At 39.1% G+C, this 22,868-nt stretch overlaps 1 protein-coding gene across 2 annotated transcripts in view; it reads right to left on the bottom strand.

Moving 5' to 3' along the window:
- Abp1 (Actin binding protein 1) overlaps positions 1-22,868 on the bottom strand; it is a 238,842-nt gene that overhangs the window by 86,651 nt on the left and 129,323 nt on the right. For both annotated transcript variants that reach the window (XM_067142645.2, XM_067142644.2), the window contains 2 exons: positions 20,557-20,797; positions 2,129-2,205 (listed from right to left, as the gene is read on the bottom strand). In XM_067142645.2, coding sequence (XP_066998746.2) covers positions 2,129-2,205; positions 20,557-20,797 — 318 coding nt within the window. The remainder of the gene's footprint in view (positions 1-2,128; positions 2,206-20,556; positions 20,798-22,868) is intronic.

Below are 22,868 nucleotides of genomic sequence, written 5' to 3'. Positions count from 1 at the left end.
TTAAAAATATATGAAAAAGTGGCCGAGGTTACCCCCATTTTACGGTACTCATATAACGTCATTCGTTACATCTCATTAATTCCTATGGTGAGGTTGACGTCAGGAAGGGCATACGGCCATGAAAACTCACTAGGAAGATTTGTCTCACTTCATACTCGACCCCATAGAAAAAAGGGATACAAAAGAAATTAATGGCCAGCCATTTGTCTCTGTCAGTTCAGCAGTAAGCCTACCACACAGTAAACCTGATCACTGCTGTCATTTGAATTATCGCCTTGCGCCGCCAACTTTCCCTGCTCTGCTACCGGCGTGTCGGCATTCCAAGTGACGTCATCTTCACTGCCATCTCGTCAGTCGCGTCAGCCATGCTTCATTCTCTTTGAGCCATACACTGCAATCGTGAGCACATGAGGTCCTGTCTTTAAAACCTTTTAAAAATGATTTTGTTCCCGACTATAGAGTCTAAACAGTATGAATCTATTCCCAAATGGTTTCTGGAGATGGTCTTGTATTCCCAGTTCGTGTATATGTAGCAGAAGCCACTCTTTCCGAATAAAGCCGTGCTGTAGAAGGCATGCCAAACCATCAGCTGATAACTAGCATATGTTACGAGTTGTACTTCCGAATGTAATACATAGTGACTGCAAACTTTCTTTTGATAACTGTGACTGTTGAAACACAGACCCTTAATTTTAAGTACATTTCATGCTTGTTCTCTACATTTACCACATCAGGATTTACGTAAACAGCTGTCCATGAGATATGACAGACCACATTGTTTAGGTTCGGTATATTATTGCCCTGATAGTGCCAAAAGTTCCTCGACGGAAAGAATAAAAATAAATAACAGGAAAATATACTGCATTTATGGATATCTACAGATGTGGCGGTAATGCGTTTGTCATAATGTTTAATTTCAAATGTTCGTTGTCTCTTTTTTTATTAACTCATACCCTAGTATGTTTTGTTTGGCGTCTCTAAAAATTGTTTAAAGTAAGCCTATGTGGGGACATAAAATTATCATCATTATTTGTTAGGTACGCTGGCGAGTAAAACAATCGTTTTAATTGGATAGCTTTTATCAAGTTTCAAACTTACTTCTCTCCAAATATATACCTATATTGGCCCAAGTTACGAGATATTAAACAACCACTTTGTTAATGACCTCGCCTGCTGTATAAATAGCAACAACCGCGAATATTTCTCAACTAAAGTAAATTAGTTTCCTCATCCCGAGGTGATACAGCTCTTTTAAGACACACCCCCAGTGGAGGGGAGTTACATGTACCGCTTTTACCGCATATCAACCTTACTGCCATTTGTAAATCTCTGGCAGTACAGCACTGGGAATCGAAGTCAGACTCCTGAGAACAGCAACTAATTGTGCTAACCATTACGCTGGCGGACATATGTAATTCGTTACATCTCGTAAATTCCTATGGTGAGGTTGACGTCAGGAAGGGCATACGGCCGTAAAAACTCACTAGGATGATTCGTCTCACTTCATACTCGAGCCCATAGAAAAAAAGGGATAAGGGTATCGTGTTATTATATAATTAAACACCGACATATAGCATGACTGATTCATGCTCGCAATGCGCAGGTCGGGCACGAAGCTAGGCCTATTCACCTATTTGTGCGGCGTCATCAGAGCTGTAGTAGACCTACGCTACAGAGGTGGACATTTCAAAACACAGATGTACCGCATGGATTCGACGCGTTTTCATTGCGTAGGTCATACGGATGGAACTATTCACAAATTTGTTGGATGTTATCAGAGTTGCAATAAGACTTGTACCCACTTCGAAACGGAATCGTTCTTTTCTGTCGAATTACGTTGGGGGTCTTATATGCAAGTTTTTTTTTTTTCATTTTCTTCATCTCGAAAAGCCAGGGGGGGGGTCTAATACGCGAGGGGGTCTAATACACAAGTAAATACGATAATCTATTCAATATGTACAATATACCCTTTAACAATCCATATAAAAATCAAACATTCATTTTAAATCCCATAATTTACTTGGCTTCTAGAACAATCCATTCTGCACTGTTAATGTCAAGGACACCCGCTTTTACTTCATCGTATAAAAACACACACAACTAAAATAGCAAGATATGTTCTACTTACCAGTTCAATATTAGAATTTGTTTCAACAGGATGAGATGAGACAGAGTATGGAACAGGACTTGGGGATGGACTTCTTTCTGTAACAAAAAGATCAAGATTCAACTTCTAGCTTGTCAGCATTAAAAATATTAGGCACCCTAAGAAAACTGCTTTAATTTCTAAGTACTGGCATGAGGATGCTTCCACAGATTTTGGTGGATAAATAGTATGATGTTGTTTATTGATGCTGAATAATCCAGGCATTCTGCGCAAATACATGTTCCTCTTACAAAGCAAAACATAAATAAAAAATAAAATAAAAATAAAAAATATAAAAATAAGCAATCTACTATGTGGACACTCACATGGGCAGAAAACCGGGCCACATGTAAGCACCATCCCTATAATTCTAAATATCCTAACTTAATTCTTGTGACCTCTCACACATGCAGAAACCAACCCACACATGAGATGCCACCCCTATAACTACTGACCGGGCGTGCCGTCCCACCCTGGTGAGGAAGAAGGAACCACCCTCCCTGGAACGACACATCCAGCTCTCTATACAGTTGACCAAGTTAACATCCTCACCATTCCGTTTGGCGACAGGCTAACTGAGTGCTGAAGTCCAGCTCCACATGTACCCTGCCTCACTCTCTCCTTTCCCGACCTCTATCTATTAACATTTGCCAACTACATTTGGGATAGGACCGCCCTATCCCTCCCTCTTATGACTTTCCCTTCCCCCTCCCCTTCCTACAAAACAATAAAAAAATAAAAATATACTAAGTTTACTGTGTGGTCACTCACTGCAGCAGAAAAACCAAGCCCCATGTAAGCGCCACCCCTATTACTAACTTACTCTAAACTCTTAACGTTATTTAGTGACCCCTCATACCAGTGGAGACCAGACCACACTTGAGGTGCCACCCTTAAAACTACTGGCCGTCCGTGCCGTCCCCTCTTGGTGAGGCACAACACGTCCGGCCTCTCATTATAGTAACACTACCCATTCATCTCTCTCTTATACATCTGCCTTAACTCTTACACCACTTATTTACTCAAGACCTGCCATCCTCAGCAGAGCACTGTTTTCCAGATCCACTGACTTAATACTGACTTAATGCTCTGTCATTATCTTCATGTGTCCATACCATCTAAGTCTAGATGCCTCTATCCTATTCTGTAGTGGCTCTTCTTTTACTATATCTTGAACCTTCTCATTTCTCATCTTATCCCATCTTCCACTCATATCCTGCTTCTCAGAAATCTCATTTCACTTGCCTGTATTCTATTCACGGCTCTCTGCCTCATTACCCAAGTCTCAGCTGCGTACGTCAGAATAGGTATATAGTACATCCTGTGTATCGCCCTTTTGCTTCTCTGAGGGACAACCTTGCAACAAACCAGGCTTCCGACACTTTTCAGAAATGCTCCTGCTTGTCTTCCATGCTTGATTATTTCCTTATAATTTCTTCCACTTTCCTCTATGATACTTCCTAAGTACCCGAAACAGTTTACCTTCCTAAGCTGTTCCCCTCCAAGCATTATCCCTCTCGTAGGTCTCCCACAAGTCCAAACCCTCGTCCACGTGATGGGAGATGGGCAACATTATCAAGTAGGGAATAGCCTGTGGGGGGTGAAATACAGTGGGGACTGAGTGGGCCCCGAGACCGCTAAGGTAGCTGTGAAGGCCCTACAGGAATCCTGAAAAAGATGGCGGTTTACGGGGCTCTGGTGAAGTCACGACAGACCTAGCAAGCCTGTGATGGATATTAACTTGCTTTCAAGGAAACTTACTACTATGGTGGATAAATAGGAAAACAGGATGACTATAATGACAAGGCTATGTATTTCAAATTCATAGGTTTCCCCAAATGTTTTAAAAGACAACCTTCCTGCATTAAAGGAAAAATCAATTACTACTTGCATTAATGGAGGTGTTTTCAGTGCAGTTACTTAGCCGCTAGTTTTCTACAAAGATGGCCGACAATCAAATCCAGATGAATCCAAGGAGAGAATTTTCACATGGTAACTCATGACGCATCAGGAAGTACATCCGGCCTTACAATTTCATTCAAAATTCAAAACGAGCCAGGATGACTTTAAAGACCCAGAAAAAAGTAGGATATGTTGAAGTTTAATTTTATTTACATTCATTCCAAAATGCAGGACCTCTTGCTGATTTATGTTAGTTATGACGAGCAACTGATTATGCAGTTTGGCAAGTATGTAGCCTATGTACAATATTTCCAACAAGACAAATACTTCAAGATATACTTGTAAATATTCCAAAACAGAACTTTCAGAACAACGGTGAAATGTTCCCTAAGTATGAGGAGGTATTCAAAAAAGAATTATTTCATTGTGTTTCAATGTGCCTGCACTTGCCTTTGATACAGGCAGTACTGAAGAGGCCTGAACTTGAGTGACATTGCTATGCATGTCATTTGCCTCGAGCTGCTTCGCTGGAAGGAAACAGCTGAAGTGAAAGGATATATTTACTGTACTCAACATGGATCCTAAGCTGCTGCAGCACACAATTAGATTTAGTGTTTCTCTTGACAAAACTCCATCATTAACAATGGAATGTTGCAGCAAGCCTAAAAAGAGCAAGCCATGGGTAAAACGCAAGATCAAATGGCATAAGCTACTTAGCAAGGGTAAAACTGATCTTGGGGATGCTCCATGCCCTGGAAGACTTCAACTTTGGAGACCGAACGCAGTGTCAACATACTTGATGATCATCCTAAGGGAAGACCATAAGTGTATCAATAGCACAGATTGCAGGGATTATGACTATACCCTATGGATCAGCTGAAGATATATGCAATGTTCTAGGCTAGAGCAAAGTTGCACCAAAGTGAGTGCCTCATGTATGAAGAATCAACAGCAGGCTCTCAGTGTGATGGCATGTAAATAACAGATAGGAAGACTTCTGCGAGGGCCAAATTTTCTGACCAAAGTTATTGCATGCGATGAAACCTAGTTCCATCATTATGACCCAGAGACAAACATGAAAATGTCCAAGTTCAAAACCAAAAAAGGCAAAGGTTGAAGCAAGTGCAGGATAAGTCATGCACATCGCCTTTATCAATCAACAAGTCACTGTGTACGGCAGCATGGTGAAGAAGCAATCCACTGTTACTGCTGATCACTATTGTGAGGTACTGAAGGGATTTCTCCAGACAAAACTTGCACAAAAAAACGACCACACCTTGCTCAAATGGGATGGGATCTTTCATCAGTACATCATGCCCACTCATCTCACCATCAAGACTCAAGAAAGAATCATCACACTGGGAATGAATACTACACCCCCCACATTCGCCAGACCTACAGTAGTACCATGTGACTTTCACCTATTTGTCACAGTAGAAAAAGAAGTTTGGTGTAGTCATTTGATGCTGTTGAAGAGTTAAAAACAACAAAAGTTTGGTATACTCAACAGACTATCTGGATGCACTTGTGAACGGTTGGCTGTTGAGAGAGCTCTTGCATTATTGTAGTGAAAAAGTAGTTAAAACCTATTAAAATTATTTAAATTTTGTGTGTGCATGTTCCATTTAGTGCTATTTATATATTAGTGTTTAGTGCTTGTTGGTAGAAATTGGGAGTAGTATTATTTATTTGAATTTTATAACAAGTAATTCAATTGGTGTTCAGTAGATTACGTTTTCTAGGTTAAGTAGGCTAGCTAGGTGTACTTTATTTCGAATTTAGGTTTAGGAAATACTTTAGGTAATAATATTATTTAACTTTTAAAACAATATTCTTAAATATCTGTAGGTTCTTTGGTATAATGGCCTACTTACAAAGGCAGATTATCATAAGGAGTTTTAACCCATTGAAATTTCTGCCACTACTTTTCCAATATTTCATACAGATATCCGTTCAGACTATCACGAAGGTAATAATTTATTACATTAACCTTCTAGCGCTCGCGTTGGCGGCAAATTGGCAGCCAATTTGGAAGAAAACGCGGTATATGTAAATGGATCGGAGAAACTATGCGGGGACCAAGAGTATTCTCAAGTTGGCTATCTTGCCACTAGATCCCATTCACATTTGGTCTTCAACTCGCCGCGGCTCGTAGGAAGTCGGTGTCAAAGTTGTCCTGGTCATGCAGGGCCGCACGGAAAGCCACAAAACCGCCTTGCGAGCGCGCGTGGAACAGAAGATCGAGTGCTCCTCTAACGTAATAACCAAAATAAATCTCTTTCACTCAGGGCCCGATACTGCCAACCTGACGACATTCTACAAATACTCCAAGATCTAGAGTACGTAGGCGAAGATGGAGAAGATAACGAAATCGACCATCTAGATGACATAGATTCTGAGCCACAACAAATTGAAGAAGACAGGCATAGCAGTGACTTTGAAGTGGATGTAGACAGCCCTGATGAAGAGGATGACTATGACATCGACAGTGTTCGCTACTTCATTGCAATGGATGGCGAAACGTTGTGGGTAAATAAACCTGTTTCAGCAAATTCCAAAATGAAATCAAAAAACATAACAAAAATTTTCCCTGGCCCTAGGGGATCTGCTCGTCAGTGCAAAACTAGACAGGAATGCTTTCTTCAAATTATAAGCGAGGACATGATTGATGATATTGTCAAATATACAAATATTTTTATTGCTATGAAAAGAGTGGAGCATCCTCAAGGTCGGTAGAGGGACTACAGAGACACTACAAGATCAGAAATATTAGCTGTTTTTTGTGCTCTCTTTTGATGGCTGTAAAAAGGGGAAACCGAACTAATTTGTCAGAACTTTTCACTGATAACGGGACTGGAATAACAATTCTGCGTGCCAATATCAGTGAAAATTGTTTTCGATTTCTGTTGAGGAGCCTTCGCTTCGATGATGTGAAAACAAGAACTGAACGTTCGGCTTACGATAAGCTGCCCCCTATATGGGAATTATTTACTAAATTTGTTGCCAACTGCCAGCTTTCATATAATCCTAGCGAATTTGTGACAGTGGATGAAATGCTGATAGCACACCGTGGTCGTTGCGGTTTTATACAATATATGGCCAAAAAGCCGGCAAAATACGGCCCGAAAATGTATGCGTTGTGCGATTCCCGTACATTCTACACTTACAACGTGGAGATATATTGTGCGAAGCAAAAGCCCGGGTCTTATGTAACCTCCAATAAACCTTTCGATGTAGTGAAAAGATTGACCGAACCAATAAAACGTACAAATCGGAACTAACTACTGATAACTATTTTAGCAGTTACCCACTTGCCGAGTACTTACTGGGAGTAGGTCTGACATTTCTGGGCACCCTGAAGAGAAATAAAAAGGAGATTCCTCCTGAATTTGTGACAGAAAATAAGCATTTAGTTCCTGGAAAGTATCAATTTGCATGCCAGGATGATAAAACCTTGATTTCTGTGGTCACAAAAAGAAAGAAGGTTGTACTACTGTTGTCCACAATGCACGATACTGACGAGACTGACCAGGAAACCGAGAAACCTCTGCAAATGGCGGATTATAATTCTACTAAAGGAGGTGTGGACACAGTAGACTTGATGAGCTCGAGATGCTCTACCTCTAGAAGAACGCAAACATGGCCGATGGCTGCTTTTTTTCGCTTACTTGATGTCGCTGGAATAAATTCGTTGAAGATATTCCAAGAAAATCACCCTAACAACACCACTGTAAGGAGAAAATACACCTTCAACTTAGCGATGGACCTAATGGCTGACAATTTGAAAGATCGTGCGAAACTTTGGTGCCTTCCTAAAGAACTGTATATCTTCTTGGAAAAGTACAGAGAACAACCACCAGCAAGCGCCGGAACTTCATCAAACAGGCGACCTATTTGCTATTACTGTGGGTCTAAAAAAAACAACAGAACTCAGTTGATGTGCCACAAATGCACAAGATATGTCTGCAAAAAATCATTCGTCGCTTCAAGTAACCTGTAACATTTGCGACGAAGGTTTTGAGGACAATGATAACGATATGGTTTAGCTTACTCCAAGAAAGTGCATCGTACCTGATATAAATTCAAAATGTTTGTGTTCAGTGATGCTTTCTCAAATTAGAGACGGATTTCAGTTCCTTACTTTTCAAATATTTATATTTTGTGTTCAAGATAATTTTTGTGACTGACTGGTGAACTTTACTTATGCTATTTGGAAATTGTTATTTTTAAGGGTTCATCATTAACTTTTCGTTTAAATATGTGTGAATAAAGTTATTTTAAACATTTAAATATGTGTATATCAAGTTATTTAACTATATTGACCATTATTAATTCATAAAGAACTGAGTAAAACAAAAAAACTTACAACTAAAAATGGGCGGTCAAAATGCCGCCTCGCGATCGCGTGTGTTATTCCAAACAGCGCGAGCGCTAGAACGTTAAATAACACGATAAGCCTGTAAACATCGATTTAAAGAGAATTCACTGGATAATTACGGTACTTAACAGTTTTTTTGGATTGTTAACGATTGTTGCTACATGCACATGATAGTTGTGTAAATAAATACAAAGTCAGCTGATTCATTATTCCCATAATTTGTAGTCTTAGTTCCCTGCATACTTTATACTTTCCACCTTCGTTTATTCATTGAGTAAAAGTTAATAATCAAATTCCTATATCCCAATAATACAGCATTTCAAGCCCCCGGCGTGGTTTTGACAGAAATTATAGTAGACAACCTCTTATTCTCAGCATTTAAGGACACTTTTATTCTCCGTCCCGCGTAGTAGGGAAAATAATACTAATCTAGCAGCAGTAAAAATTCATATAACCACACTTCACCTGAAAACAGTAGTGTAGATACATTGTAGTGTAGATACAGCATATTTAGATAGTGCCGTATCTTGCCTGCTATATTCGTGTGTTATCTTTCGTGTGTATCTATTAGAGCGTAGTTCTAATAATAATTTGCCTAAGCATTTAGCTTTGTTGGTAATCTTTGAGTACAGTAGTTCTTGCAAATTTCATTTCTGTTTGTGCTTAGTAGTGACATACGGTACCGGTATTGTAATTAGGATACGTCTGAAAGTAGTTTAAAAATTACTGTAGTGTACTGTACAATAGTATACGAGTAGCCTAATATCCTATCAGAATTTAGTGTGCTTATTTTATTATTGTAAAATATTTGTGTAGTACTGGTGTAGTAGAGGTATCTGTAGAAACTCTTACTAAAATTCTGTTGTAATTAGGATAGACTTAATTGAAGTTTGGAATTGTGTAGTTCTTGTGTATTCCTTTCGATATTCAGTAATTAACAACAGGTTTTTTTTCCTGTTAGGGGTTGTAGGATAAAAAATAGAGTAATACTGTAGTGTAGTCGTATATTAATTACTTTATTGTTGTGTGATCTTTGAGTACTATCCCAGACAATATATCCATCCGTTCATTTATTTTTTGCAAATAAGTTATTTTATTTTTATTTTCATTTTCATTTTTTTCCATAAAGAATCGCTAAAGGGCGTGAGTGTACGAACTGTGGGTGTGGCGAGGCATTGAGGGGTATGAGGGAGGAGTTGGAGAGTTTGAGGGAGATAATTAGGATTCTCACAGAAGACAGCAGGTGTACAAGAGGGATGGGAAGGAAAGGGGGGAGTTGTAGAAGACAGGTGATCTAATGTCCTAAGGGGAAGGAGATTGCAGACTAAGGTCTCCATTCAGGATCAGAATTCAGGACAGGTGTCTGTGCGAAATTGGTACGAGTCACTCCAGGTAGAACAACAGAGGGAAGATGAGGGACAGGGAACTGTTGCTGAGATGTGTGGAACTAGGAGGAAGGGAAAAAGTAGGAAAGGGAAATGTAGAGTAGAGGATAGGAAAAGACAGGTGGAACAGGGTCATGGGAAGGAGAAAAGGGAGGAGGAAGTAGCTTCTGCAGCTATCAGAAAAGATAAGGCTGACCAGGAGGGGAGGGGATCAAATGAGGTGGGTAGGGTTGAGGCTCTGGTCATGGGGGATTCCATCGTTAGACACGTGGGGAAAGTGTGTGGAGGAAAGGGAACCAGGGTAGAATGTTATCCAGGAATTAGGTTGAGGCAGATGTTGAGAAAAGTAGAAGAGAGGGAGGAAGGGAAGGAGAAGGTGGGTAGTGTTTCACGTTGGTACCAACAACGTAAGGCAAGCTGATATAAGTACCAACATAGTTGGAGATGTGTGGGATCTGGTAAATGCAGCACGGGTGAAGTTTAAGAAAGCGGAGATTGTTATTAGTAGAATACTGTGTAGGAGGGATACTGACTGGAGGGTGATTGGGGATTTAAATGAGACTATGGAGTGGGTATGTGGGAAACTGGGAGTGAAATTTCTAGATCCTAATGGCTGGGTACGAGATAGGGATCTGCGCTCAAACTGCAGTGGTACGTATAAGTTAGGAAATTTGTTTGGAAGGGTAATAGGGAGGTACATTCAGGGAAACGGGGTGGCCTAGGGAGCGATAAGGGAACAGGGCACTGTCGGCAGCCCTGAAAATGGTTTTCCGTGGTTACCAATTTTCACACCAGGCAAATGCTGGGGCTGTACCTTAATTAAGGCCACAGCCACTTCCTTCCCACTTACAGCCCTTCCCTGTCCCATCGTCGCCATAAGACCTATCTGTGTCAGCGCGACGTAAAGCACCTAGCAAAAAAAAAAGGGAACAGGGAACTGGAAATCAAGTAGGATGACATAAGATTGTTAGTGTTGAACTGTAGAAGTATTGCAAAGAAAGGAACAGAATTGAGTAATTTAATGGATATATATTTACCAGATACTGTAATAGGAGTTGAATCATGGCTGAGAAATGATATAACGGATGCAGAAAATTTCCTCACGGAACTGGAGTGTGTACCGTAGAGATAGGACAGGAATGGTGGGAGGGGGAGTATTCATTCTGGTGAAAGAAGAATTTGTAAGCTACAAAAAAGTTAAAGATGAGACATATGAAATTCTAGGTGTAAGGCTCATTTCTAAAGATAATAGGCAACTTGATATATTTGAAGTGTACAGACAGGAGAAGGGTAGCACTGACACGGATTAAGAATTATTTGATAAGATAATCAGCTATGCAGGAAACAAGGAAAGAAATGTGATTGTAGCGGGAGATCTAAATTTACCAGATGTCAATTGGGAACGTAATGCAAACGACAGGAAGCATGACCAACAAACGGCAAATAAGTTAATATGCGAAGGACAGCTGATTCAGAAAGTGATGGAACCAACCGGAGGGAAAAATATCCTGGATGTGGTGCTGATAAAACCAGATGAGTTCTATAGAGAAACTGAAGTAATAGAGGGTATTAGTGATCATGAAGCTGTTTTTGTCGTAGTTAAAAATAAATGTGATAGAAAGGAAGGTCTTGAAAGTAGGACTATTAGGCAGTACCATATGGCTGATAAAGCAGGCATGAGGCAGTTTCTAAAAAGTAACTATGATCGGTGGAAAACACTAAAAAAAAATTAAACAGACTCTGGGATGGGTTTAAAGAAATTGTTGAGGAATGCGAAAACAGGTTTGTACCTTTAAGGGAGGTAAGGAATGGTAAAGACCCACCTTATTATAACAGAGAAATAAAGAGACTAAGAAGGAGTTGCAGACTGGAAAGAAATACGAGTTAGAAATGGCTGTGGAAGTAAGGAGAAATTGAAGGAACTTACCAGAAAATTGAATCTAGCAAAGAAGGCAGCTAAGGATAATATGATGGCAAGCATAATTGGCAGTCATACAAATTTTAATGAAAAATGGAGGGGTATGTGTAGGTACTTTAATGCAGAAACAGGTTCTAAGAAACACACTCCAGGGATAATTAATGAACAAGGAGAGTGTGTATATGAGGATCTTCAAAAGGCAGAAGTATTCAGTCAGCAGTATGTAAAGATTGTTGGTTACAAGGAAAATGCCCAGATAGAGTAGGTGACTAATGCTAAAGAAATATTAAAATTTACATATGATAACAATGATATTTACAGTAAGATACAAAAGGTGAAAACTAGAAAAGCAGCTGGAATTGATAAGATTTCTGGGGATATACTAAAGACAATGGGTTGGGATATAGTACCATATCTGAAGTACTTATTTGATTATTGTTTGGTTGAAGGAGCTGTACAAAATGAATGGAGAGTTGCTATAGTAGCCCCTGTGTATAAAGGAAAGGGTGATAAAAATAAAGCTGATAATTACAGGCCAGTAAGTTTTACATGCGTTGTAGGCAAGCTTTGGGAAGGCATTCTTTCTGATTATATTAGACATGTTTGCTAAATTAATAACTGGTTTGATAGAAAGCAATTCAGTTTTAGGATAGGTTATTCCACTGAAGCTCAACTCGTAGGATTCCAGCAAGAAATAGCAGATATTTTGGATTTTGGAAGTCAAATGGACTGTATTGCAATTGACCTGTCTAAAGCATTTGATAGGGTGGATCATGGGAGACTACTGGCAAAAATGAGTGAAATTGGACTAGACAAAAGAGTGACTGAATGGGTTGCTATATTTCTAGAAAACAGATCTCAGAGAATTAGAGTAGGTGAAGCTTTATCTGACCCTGTAATAATTAAGAGGGGAATTCCTCAAGGCAGTATTATCGGACCTTTATGTTTTCTTACATATGTAAATGATATGAGTAAAGGAGTGGAATCAGAGGTACGGCTTTTTGCGGATGATGTTATTCTCTATAGAGTAATAAATAAGTTACAAGATTGTGAGCAACTGCAACATGACCTCGAAAATGTTGAGAGATGGACAGTAGGCAATGGTATGTTGATAAACAGGGTTAAAAGTCAGATTGCGAGTTTCACAAATAGGAAAAGTCTTCTCAGTTTTAATTACTGCGTTGATGGGGTGAAAGTTTCTTTTGGGGGACCATTGTAAGTATCTAGGTGTTAATATAAGGAAAGATCTTCATTGGGGTAATCACATAAATGAGATTGTAAATAAAGGGTACAGATCTCTGCACATGGTTATGAGGGTGTTGAGGGGTTTTAGTAAGGATGTAAAGGAGAGGGCATATAAGTCTCTGGTAATACCCCAACTAGAGTATGGTTCCAGTGTATGGGACCCTCACCAGGATTACCTGATTCAAGAAATGGAAAAAATCCAAAGAAAAGTAGCTCGATTTGTTCTGGGTGATTTGCGACAAAAGAGTAGCGTTACAAAAATGTTGCAAAGTTTGGGCTGGTAAGACTTGGGAGAGAGGAGACGAGCTGCTCGACTAAGTGGTATGTTCCGAGCTGTCAGCGGAGAGATGGCGTGGAATGACATTAGTAGACGAATAAGTTTGAGTGGCATTTATAAAAGTAGGAAAGATCACAATAAGAAGATAAAGTTGGAATTCAAAAGGACAAACTGGGGCAAATATTTTTTATAGGAAGGGGAGTTAGGGATTGGTATAACTTACCAAAGGAGATGTTCAATAAATTTCCAATTTCTTTGAAATCATTTAGGAAAGGGCTAGGAAAACAACAGATAGGGAATCTGCCACGTGGGCGACTGGCCTAAATGCAGATCAGTATTGATTGGTTGATTGAAGGGCTTCAGGGAGGGTTTTGAACAAAGGACTGGGCACTGGAACTGTTGTATTGTGTTAAAGAGAGAACACCATATTTACGTGAATGATATCCGCATTTTTTTTTTTTTTTTTTTTTTTTTTTTTAACTGATGCACGAAATTGGGGTGTAGGTTTTATTTGAGTCAATGTTGGCTTTTTTTTTTTTTCCCCCCCAAAATCAGCCTTCCTAAAGTTAGGGTGCGGGGATTATTCGGTGGCGGGGATTATTCGCGTAAATACGGTACTTTGAAAGTCCAAGTGAATGAGAATACAGGTAGCCTATACATTCCAGTAATAAAACACCATATTTACCCGGCTATAGGACCGCCTCACCTACGGCACCCTCAATTTTTGGGAGTCAAAATACAAAATCCTTGGACACTGAGAAATTCCTCCAGTTTCCTGGGTGCAATGAAATTCCTCACTACAATTGTGCTGAATCCAATGATGTCTGTTTAGAAGAACACGGTGATAATGATAAAACCCATCTCTTCCTGGCTCCAGCAGCATGGATAGAGTCCACTGGAATGTGGCCTTGGCTCCAGGCTTGCTTCAGAACCACCTCCCCCACAGTTGCCCATTTGTTTGGCTGTTTGTTTCGCACTGTACCTTTCTTCACACATACAATTTTTATTTTAGACACGTACTGTGATAACTTGGAAGACAAGTGCCAGTAAACACAGAATAGTTTTATGGCCTCTTTTAAATTAAGTAGTGATGAGTTCACTGAAAAATGGCATAACAGCAGCATCTTGCAAATTCAATGTATAACCTAAAACGATTCGCTATTGGTGTACAAAAGAAGGAACAACAGAAGTTAGTGAACAAGGAGTGCAAATCTTTTTTGGGAAAGAAGGAAGGAAAGTACAAAGATGTCTATGAAAAAGTGTTCAAGTGGACTAATGCAAAAAGATACGGTAGTCATGCTGCAATGCACGAAATATTACAATTCAAAGCACATTAAATTGCGAGAAAACAAAGGAACTCAGCTTTAGAATTTAAGGAGAGCTGATGCTGGACTGTATGATTTATGTATTGAAAGAATGTTTGAGTAGAACTTCAATGTCAATGGCTTCCAGATGACTACAGAGATAGGGATAGAATTACATCATTTCATGATAAGACTAGCGAAGATTATAAATTTCTTCTATCGCCAACTGGCAATGCCGATCGGACGTCAGTTTACTTGAACATGACAAGAACAATGATAAACACAGCAGGTGCATCAAATGTTTTAGTGAAAACCACAGGAGCAGAGAAGATTCAATGTACAGTTATGCTAGCTGTGACAGTACATCACAGGAAACTCCTGCCATATTGCATTTCTAAACTAAAAACTCAGCCTAAAGGAGTCTTTCTGAAAAGAATTCACATCTGTGTACAGGACAAATGGGTAGATGGAGGTGGATCAGATGATAAGACTGGCTAAGAACTGTACTGAATGATATCCAGGAGTACTACCTAATAAAAAAATCGATGCTTGTACTGGACAGCTGATTAGTTGACTGCATAAAAAACAAATGACACTAAAACATATCCAGCGATTATCCCAGGAGGACTTACATCAGCTTTGCAGCCATTAGTCGTCTCCATACAGAAGCCTTATAAGGACCATATGAGGTTTTACTCCACCTGGATGGTGGACAATGTGCACGAGACAACAAAAGCTGGATTAATCAAGCTGCCTTCACTTGTATGTATTTGCGACTCGATCATGCGTGCTTGAGGATTAATCACTCCAGAAATTATTGAAAACAGTTTAAAAAAGACTGGAATAGCATATGCATTTAGATAGCTTCTATGGAAAGAACACAAAGAAAATGAAGACCCAGATTCGAACAACAATGACGGCAGTGAAGATGGTGAAAAGGATGGCCTGTGATCCAACATCACAAAGGTAGGCCTAATTTTAATATTATTTTCCTCTTGTAAAGGTCTAAATATTTTTGTAAAGCATGAACATACACCAGGATTAAAAACAAGGATTTTCGTGTTACAGGTAGCCATTTTATATTCAAGCATGAAGGACAAATTGTATTCTGCAGTTCATGCTTAATTTTAACTTCAGAGGAATGTTTTTCTACGTCATTAGCCAGTATACCTGGGTCACAATGACTAGGTTCAGGTTTCCCTATTCCCATGGAACAAAACTACAGTCATGTGCTTCCTGCATTTGGCTTACTGGCTAGCTGTTGGCAGTGAGAAAATTTCCTATTTCGGATTACTACTTTAATTTTACTGCGTAGAGCCTGATACTGTTCAAACACATTAGGAGAACAGGTTCGTCTACACAGCAGATGGAATGCACTTCAATAGGGCATCGTAAGTTTAATGTTGTCAGTTAGCCATGGGGACGGAGGTTGAAATACTTTACTCTTAAGTTTCAGAGCAGCTTGTCAAGGAGACCAAGCAAGAAGGAATTAAACTTTGTAGTTTCATGTCACTGTAGTTTATGTTAAGTCCTCCCAAGGGGAATTAGATGTGTCCAGTCTAAAGACATGTATATTTATATGTTTAAAGTCACTGAAAGTTATATATTTCATTTTATATTTTGGCACTTTAAAAGAATATGGCATGTATATCGAATCATGCTTAAAAATACATGAACAGGAATCTGACCATGCAACAAAATTTTATGAGGGTTATAGGTAACCTTTAAATCAAGAAGGGCATGGGAGAACGAGTTTCCGATAGTGTAGTTAGTTTGTTGTGGTAATACTGTCATGATACATGACTGGAAAATGTTTAGTAGTTGCTTTGCGTCGGTTGTCTACTTTAATATGTTGGTACTGGAATCTCCAAATATAATAAATTTGTTAGTAAGTTGGTAATAATCAGTGTAGAAAAGGAAGAAAAGGAGAAATATTGGGGAGAGTTTACCAAGAAAATTAAGCAAGATAGTCGAGGAAATCAGAATTTATTATACAGAGTAATAAAATTGAATAAATCAAGAAAAAATCAAGGTATTAGAGAGAGAGAAGATGGATCCATAGTACATGACGAAAAGGGTCTTCAGAAAGTGATGGCAAAGTATTTTGAAAAAATTTATAATGAGGATGACTGCTCGGAGGAAGGAGGAGATAAGAAAATGGAAATAATAGATGGAGGAAAAGAAGAGAACCCGGTAACATGGTTGGACCTTGAAAGGGCAGTGAAAGCAATGACTAAAGTTAAAGCAAGTGGAAAAGATGAATTCAATGCTGATATGATTAAGGCAGCAGGAAGCATTGGACTATAGTGGCTATACAGAGCCCTCAATGGCATATGGAAGGATGAAAGGATACCTAAGACTGGCAACAAGGAAGCATTGTACCACTATTCAAGAAAGGAAATAGGAAGAAATGTGAAAACTATAGAGGTTTAACCCTATTATCACATGGGCTAAAAATAATTGAGAGAGTCATGGACAAAAGACTGAGGGATATAATAAAAACACAGAGGAAGAACAATACGGCTTTAGACCTAATAGATCAACAATGGACTTGATATCTACAGTGCGAACGATAATGGAAAAACATCTGGAAAGGATGTGGATGACCTTCAGACTGGAAGATATTTACTTAGCAACTGACTCACAAAATATATCAGATGTTTGAGAAAACACTGGTATTTATAAGCTAACTTGTACTCAATATAAAAAAACTTACGTGGGACAATCTGGAAGGAACTTCTTAATTAGATATCAAGAACACGTCAATGCTGAAAAATACAAAAGATTATCTGCCATGGGATCCCATATGAAAGAGTCCAAACACAAATTCACCAATATTAGACAGGACCTTCAAATTATCTGTATGATAAATAAAGGAAATCTAATGAACAACCTTGAAAACATCCACATCGTTCTTGATAAATTAGAAAACGGTGAAGAGAATCTTAACAAAAACGAGCAAAAAAACATCTTATACGAGAACATTAGTAAATACTTGGAATGGGTAGACATAAAACTGACAAGACGGACAAGAGATATAATCAAACACGACATCGCAGAAGCACAGCCCAATCTCCCTCCTCCCTCACATATTTTAGATGACGACAATACTCTACTTCCCTTCTCTCCAGAGCTTTCTTTGCATGAACTGTCAGACTTTGTCACATCGTTACTTCACCAGGTCGCGCTCAAAGACAAACCCTCTAGACAGCGCAGAATAAACATCTTTTCCAAACAAGAACGAGAGGCAAGATGTCCTGTTCTGATGACCTCCATTTTTTAACAAAGGAGTCTCCAAAGAACTTTTATTATTTGTGCTTACTGTCCTAATGTAGAACAGTTTACATATCTGGGTAGCATTATTAATGGAAGTAATGAAATCAACCCTGAAATTCAGACTAAGTAAAGGTACAACATTTTATCATTAAAGCTCTTATGGGATGACAAAGTACCCAAGAGGACTAATTAACGCTGGTAACTAATAAGAGACAAGATAGAAAGATCCAAGCAAGTAGAAATGAAATTTCTAAGAACATCGTTTAAAAAGACAAGAAGGGATAGAATTATAAATATTAACATCAGAGAAGAGCTAAATATAGTACAGAAGATATAGAAAGCAAGACTGAGATGGTTCGGACATGTAAAAAGAATGGGAAAGGAACGGGTAGCAAGAAGGGAATTAGAAAGAGAAGTTAAGGGAAAGAGACCAGTTGGAAAATAGAGTAGAAGGTTGATGGATCAGATTTGGAAGGAGATTAGAGAAGCTGGAATGGATGTGGCAGAAGTAATGGAGCAGGAAAAGTGAAAGGACAGAAAGGAATAGAGGAGGCTTGTAAACCACATCCGGGCGACTGGAGTGGGACATTGACGATGATGACCGGAGAAATAACCGCATCTATGAACATGAACTCAGGTCTTGGCTTAGTGGAGTGGCTAGAGGTGTAAACTAATTTACAACTGATAGTGTCTCTCCAGTGTAAAGCTACCTTACTGTAGACTCTGTCATGCTTGTATAGACGGTATGCACTTATCTCAACCATGTCATTAGGAATGGACTTCCTCAACCAAGTTTCACTCTCTACAGCAATATGCATGTTGCTGTCTTGAAGAAGAGCTATAAGTTCATAAATGTGGTCCCCCCTGTGGGTGGGGGCAGTAGAATAACACCCACGGTATCCACTGCCTGTCGTAAGAGTTGACTAAAAGGGGCCCCAAGGGATCTGTAATTTGAAGCATGGGTTGGTGACCACGGGACGCTTAGCTGAGTCCTGGCATTGCTTCCACTTACTTGTGCCAGGCTCCTCACTTTCATCTATCCTATCCGACTTCCCTAGGTCAACTGTTTTTTTGTTTTTTTTTCCCGACCCCCTTAGTCTTATTTTCATGCTTTTATTGGCCCCTGTCGTCTTCCTTTGACCGATACCTTCATTTATCGAAATGTTGGATCCCTTCCCTTTTTTCTCTCTGATTAGTGTTACATAGATGATAGTTGCCTCGTTGTACTTCCTCTTGAAACAATAATCATCACCACCACCATCACCTCACAAATGTGGGCTGGGGCAGACTGTGTATTTGTATCAATACAATTCATAGAATGAGGCTTAGTCTCAAATATTTTTACTAGCATGTTACAAAGCGATAGTAGTGAAGAGGAAGGCCGCAAGTGCGAGGATGGCGGGGAAAGGAAAGGAACAGGCCCGCTTTCTAACTGAAAGTCATTGCTACACTTAGGGGAAGGTAAAACAGTACTCTGTAAAGCTCCTTACCTTCATACCTCTGTAGAAGAATTACCAACTTATCTTTGCTTTAAAAAAGTACATTTACTCTAACAGAAAAATTAACTGAAATAAAGCACATGCAATGTAACACAAACCTATCCTAAGAGTAATACAAGATAATACACCCATAGCTGACTGATCAGTCCACCCCTGCACCAAAAACGGAATATAGTTCAGAAGGTTTATTTACAAAACTGTTTTTGCTACAGCTGCCCATTAAAATAACACATCCATCTTGTGACCAAGCTAGCCTTCCACACATTCCCTGGCTTTGTGTAGCATCTCCTTACTCGCCTGAGTATGGGACTCTGTTAGTAACAGCTGAGTACCCATTGAAGCCAGTTTAGCATGCCACACTGCTCGAGTCTTTTTCATCAACTACTGCATCTGCCACTGTCCTCCTACGAACACCAAGTCTACGGCACCAATCAATACTGGCCATTGTCAGTTCTACATTTAATTTCTCCTTCACAGTGTTTAAAACTTTTGCAGCTTTGTCCTCATTAGGTCACTAACAGCTTGAAGAAGACAATTCTTCCTGGAGTACTGTTCATGAACGTGCAGTATCTCATCCTGCTTGTTAGTTCTCAGCTGATGTGCTGAGAGTTCTTGCTTAATGGATACAAGCTCAACCCCTATAGATGTGTGAATTTCAGTAAGTCCTAGTAGCGAGCGTCCAGTTGTTCTGTAGGGTTGGTGGCCCTGTCTGCAGCCATGGTTGCTTGTTCCAGTAATTTCTGAAACTCATTTATGTGATCTTTGAATGATTATATAGACCGTAATGCCTTTATGTTTATGATGTTCATTCAAGACATTGATATTACATTTGTTCAACATTTACTATCACGTGCAATTAATAACTGGTAGTTAAAGTGAGGATATCGCTGGTGTTAAAAATGGAGCGACTTCTGAAGTGAATTACAGGGGATAATAGAATAAATTATTTTTGTGATAATTTGCTTATTCTCAAGTGAACATGTCATCTTAGTGAGTTAAATATAATTGTGCTTGCAAACTAAAGAGACTTGTTGCCTTATTATTACATAAGAATACTTCCATACCAATACTCTTGACTATCAGAATATCAAATGGAGAGGATGTTATTTCTTATTCAAAATTTATCATACAAAACTTAAGGGGTTGAAAGTAAAAGATGGCTTGTGCAATAAACTGCAATGACTTGTACAAAATTAAACATGCAGGGTGAAATATAAGACTGCTACCTTGGCTGCAAGCTTCATTATGCTGCTCTGTAACCTGGGCCATATTGGAACCAGCCGGAGGCCAAGTGGGCAGAGAAGCCTTCCTACCCACTGTTGCAGGTGATTGCACTTCTACTGGAGCAGACATGGGGTGAGGGTTAAGGGAGGCACGCCGCAAACTATGCATCTGACCAGCAGATGTATTCTGTTCAAATACTGCACGTGCATTGAAAGTCCTCTGGGAGATTACAGCCTGAGCTTCCTAAAACATACAATATTATTTGATAATTGAAAGAGCATATTATGCTTCTCAAATATACAAACTGTCCCCCATACCACACTATAAGACCAAGAACATAGTATGCATGGAAGTGTATTAACAACCAGGGCTACGCTACCCTAAGTGGTTGTGGTACGAGACAGTGGTTGGGCAGGAGAAGGAGACACAACAACAACAAAGTAAATACAAGAAAATAAAAACAGAACACTTACCAGTACCTTAAATGAAATTATCTTCTTCAAAAACACCCATGTGGGAAACAAACTGAATCCCATTCCGAAATACAGTAGAACCTCGATAACTAGAAATCTGTTAATTCAAAATCCTGCCTAATTCGAAGCAGCTCACATTGCATGTTATCTAAATTGTTTAATTCGAAATATGGATAATTAGTAATTCGAAGAACAATGTTGGTCCCATTACCGAAATTCACACTTTTAATTCAAAACTGCCTTTACATTTAAAAAAATAGTACTTTACAGACTAATTTAAATTCAAAATTTATCCACGACATGATAGAACGAGTCTTCCAGAACGTGCAGGGGGTAGCTTTCCACACTTTCACTCACTTTGGTGTGTCTACAGTGTGCTTCATATTTGGTAAGTTTGAGTGAAATATTAATTCTTTTGTACTGAGCATTTTAAGGAATGCCACAATATCATGTAGCAGAAACCACAAACACTGGTGATGCCAACAGTTCGTGAAAAAGCGTGGCCCACATAATCAATTCGTACGCACCGAACAATATTGCCAATGCCGATGAAACTGCATTTTATTTTTTGATGCCAAGCCCAATCGGACTTACGGTTTTAAAGGAGAGATGTGCCAGCTGGGAAATCGTACAAGGGTCCTTTGTTGAAATGCACACGGAAGCAAGAGACTTCCTCCCCTCATCATAGGAAAGTTCAATAAGCCACGATGTTTTAAGGGCATCGGGCACTTTCTGCGCAATTACAAGGCATTTAAAACAAGCAAACAGTACAGTAATCCAACAAATAAAGTATCTGCACAGGGGAGCCAGCATAATTTGACCTCATCTTCGAATCGTGTGTTTGTTTCATTGCATGAGGTTATGTTTGCCAGTAATTTATCCAAGTGCATTATTTGAATAATGTAAATGCACTTTGTTGAACACTTTTCAGAAATAGTTTTTTCGATGGCATGTGAAAGGCTGTAAATCAAGGTGATTCACGCATTAATGGGCCTTAGAATACTTTGTGACGCGACAAGGGTTGGCATTTCTGAATTACGAGTTGGCGGTTAACTCGAAATCACGTAATTCGAAGTCCGATTTTTGCGTCCCAACGACTTTGAATTAACGAGGTTTTACTGTAATGCAAAGAGGTTGGGAAAATATAGGTTTGCTACCTTAAGTATCTGACCTATCTACCATAAAAATGATAACCTAAATAAATTTTGGAACTAATTTAATGATGCTTAAAGAACAACGTTTAAATAAATTTAAATACACTCACTGGCAAAAAAAGTAAAACGCTACATATTTCAGACAAAATTCAATGTTGGTCCATTTGAAACCTTGTACAAATCAAATGTTATGCCATTACAACAGCGTTAGTGGAAGATCGGTGCAGTATACTTTATTGTCACAGGTGAACAATGTAGTGGAAGTGGAAAATGTTTATTGAAGACTTTATTTGTAAAGCATGGTAATATGTTGTATTTGCAATGACCTAACCTGTACTGTGTAATATTTGTAACATATGGTGTTTGTAAATAGTAGATTTCAGTTCTGTACTTACTGGAAGTATCCACAAATGTTACATGAATTTTTGAGCAGGGTGTGTTGTATTTTGTTGGTTATGTCTTCTAGAATATATTTTCTGACTGTTCTGGAAATGGAAGGTTCGCAAGCGTGTATATTCGAGAATGTTAATTAAAGTCCGCGACGGAAAGTAGGAATTGTGATTGGTGAATCTGGGTGACTATAGGCGGACTCATGCATTCTGATTGGCTACTCCAAGGCCAGGGTTTACCTATATAGAGAGAGCAAGGCAGCGTTCGTGATAATTCGGTCTGTCTTGTCTTGTCCTG

Source organism: Anabrus simplex, chromosome 3 (genome assembly GCF_040414725.1).
Source record: "Anabrus simplex isolate iqAnaSimp1 chromosome 3, ASM4041472v1, whole genome shotgun sequence".
Classification (NCBI taxonomy): Eukaryota; Metazoa; Arthropoda; class Insecta; order Orthoptera; family Tettigoniidae; genus Anabrus; species Anabrus simplex.
Note: the sequence above shows the minus strand (reverse complement) of the source record. Positions and strands in the feature narration are given on the sequence as shown.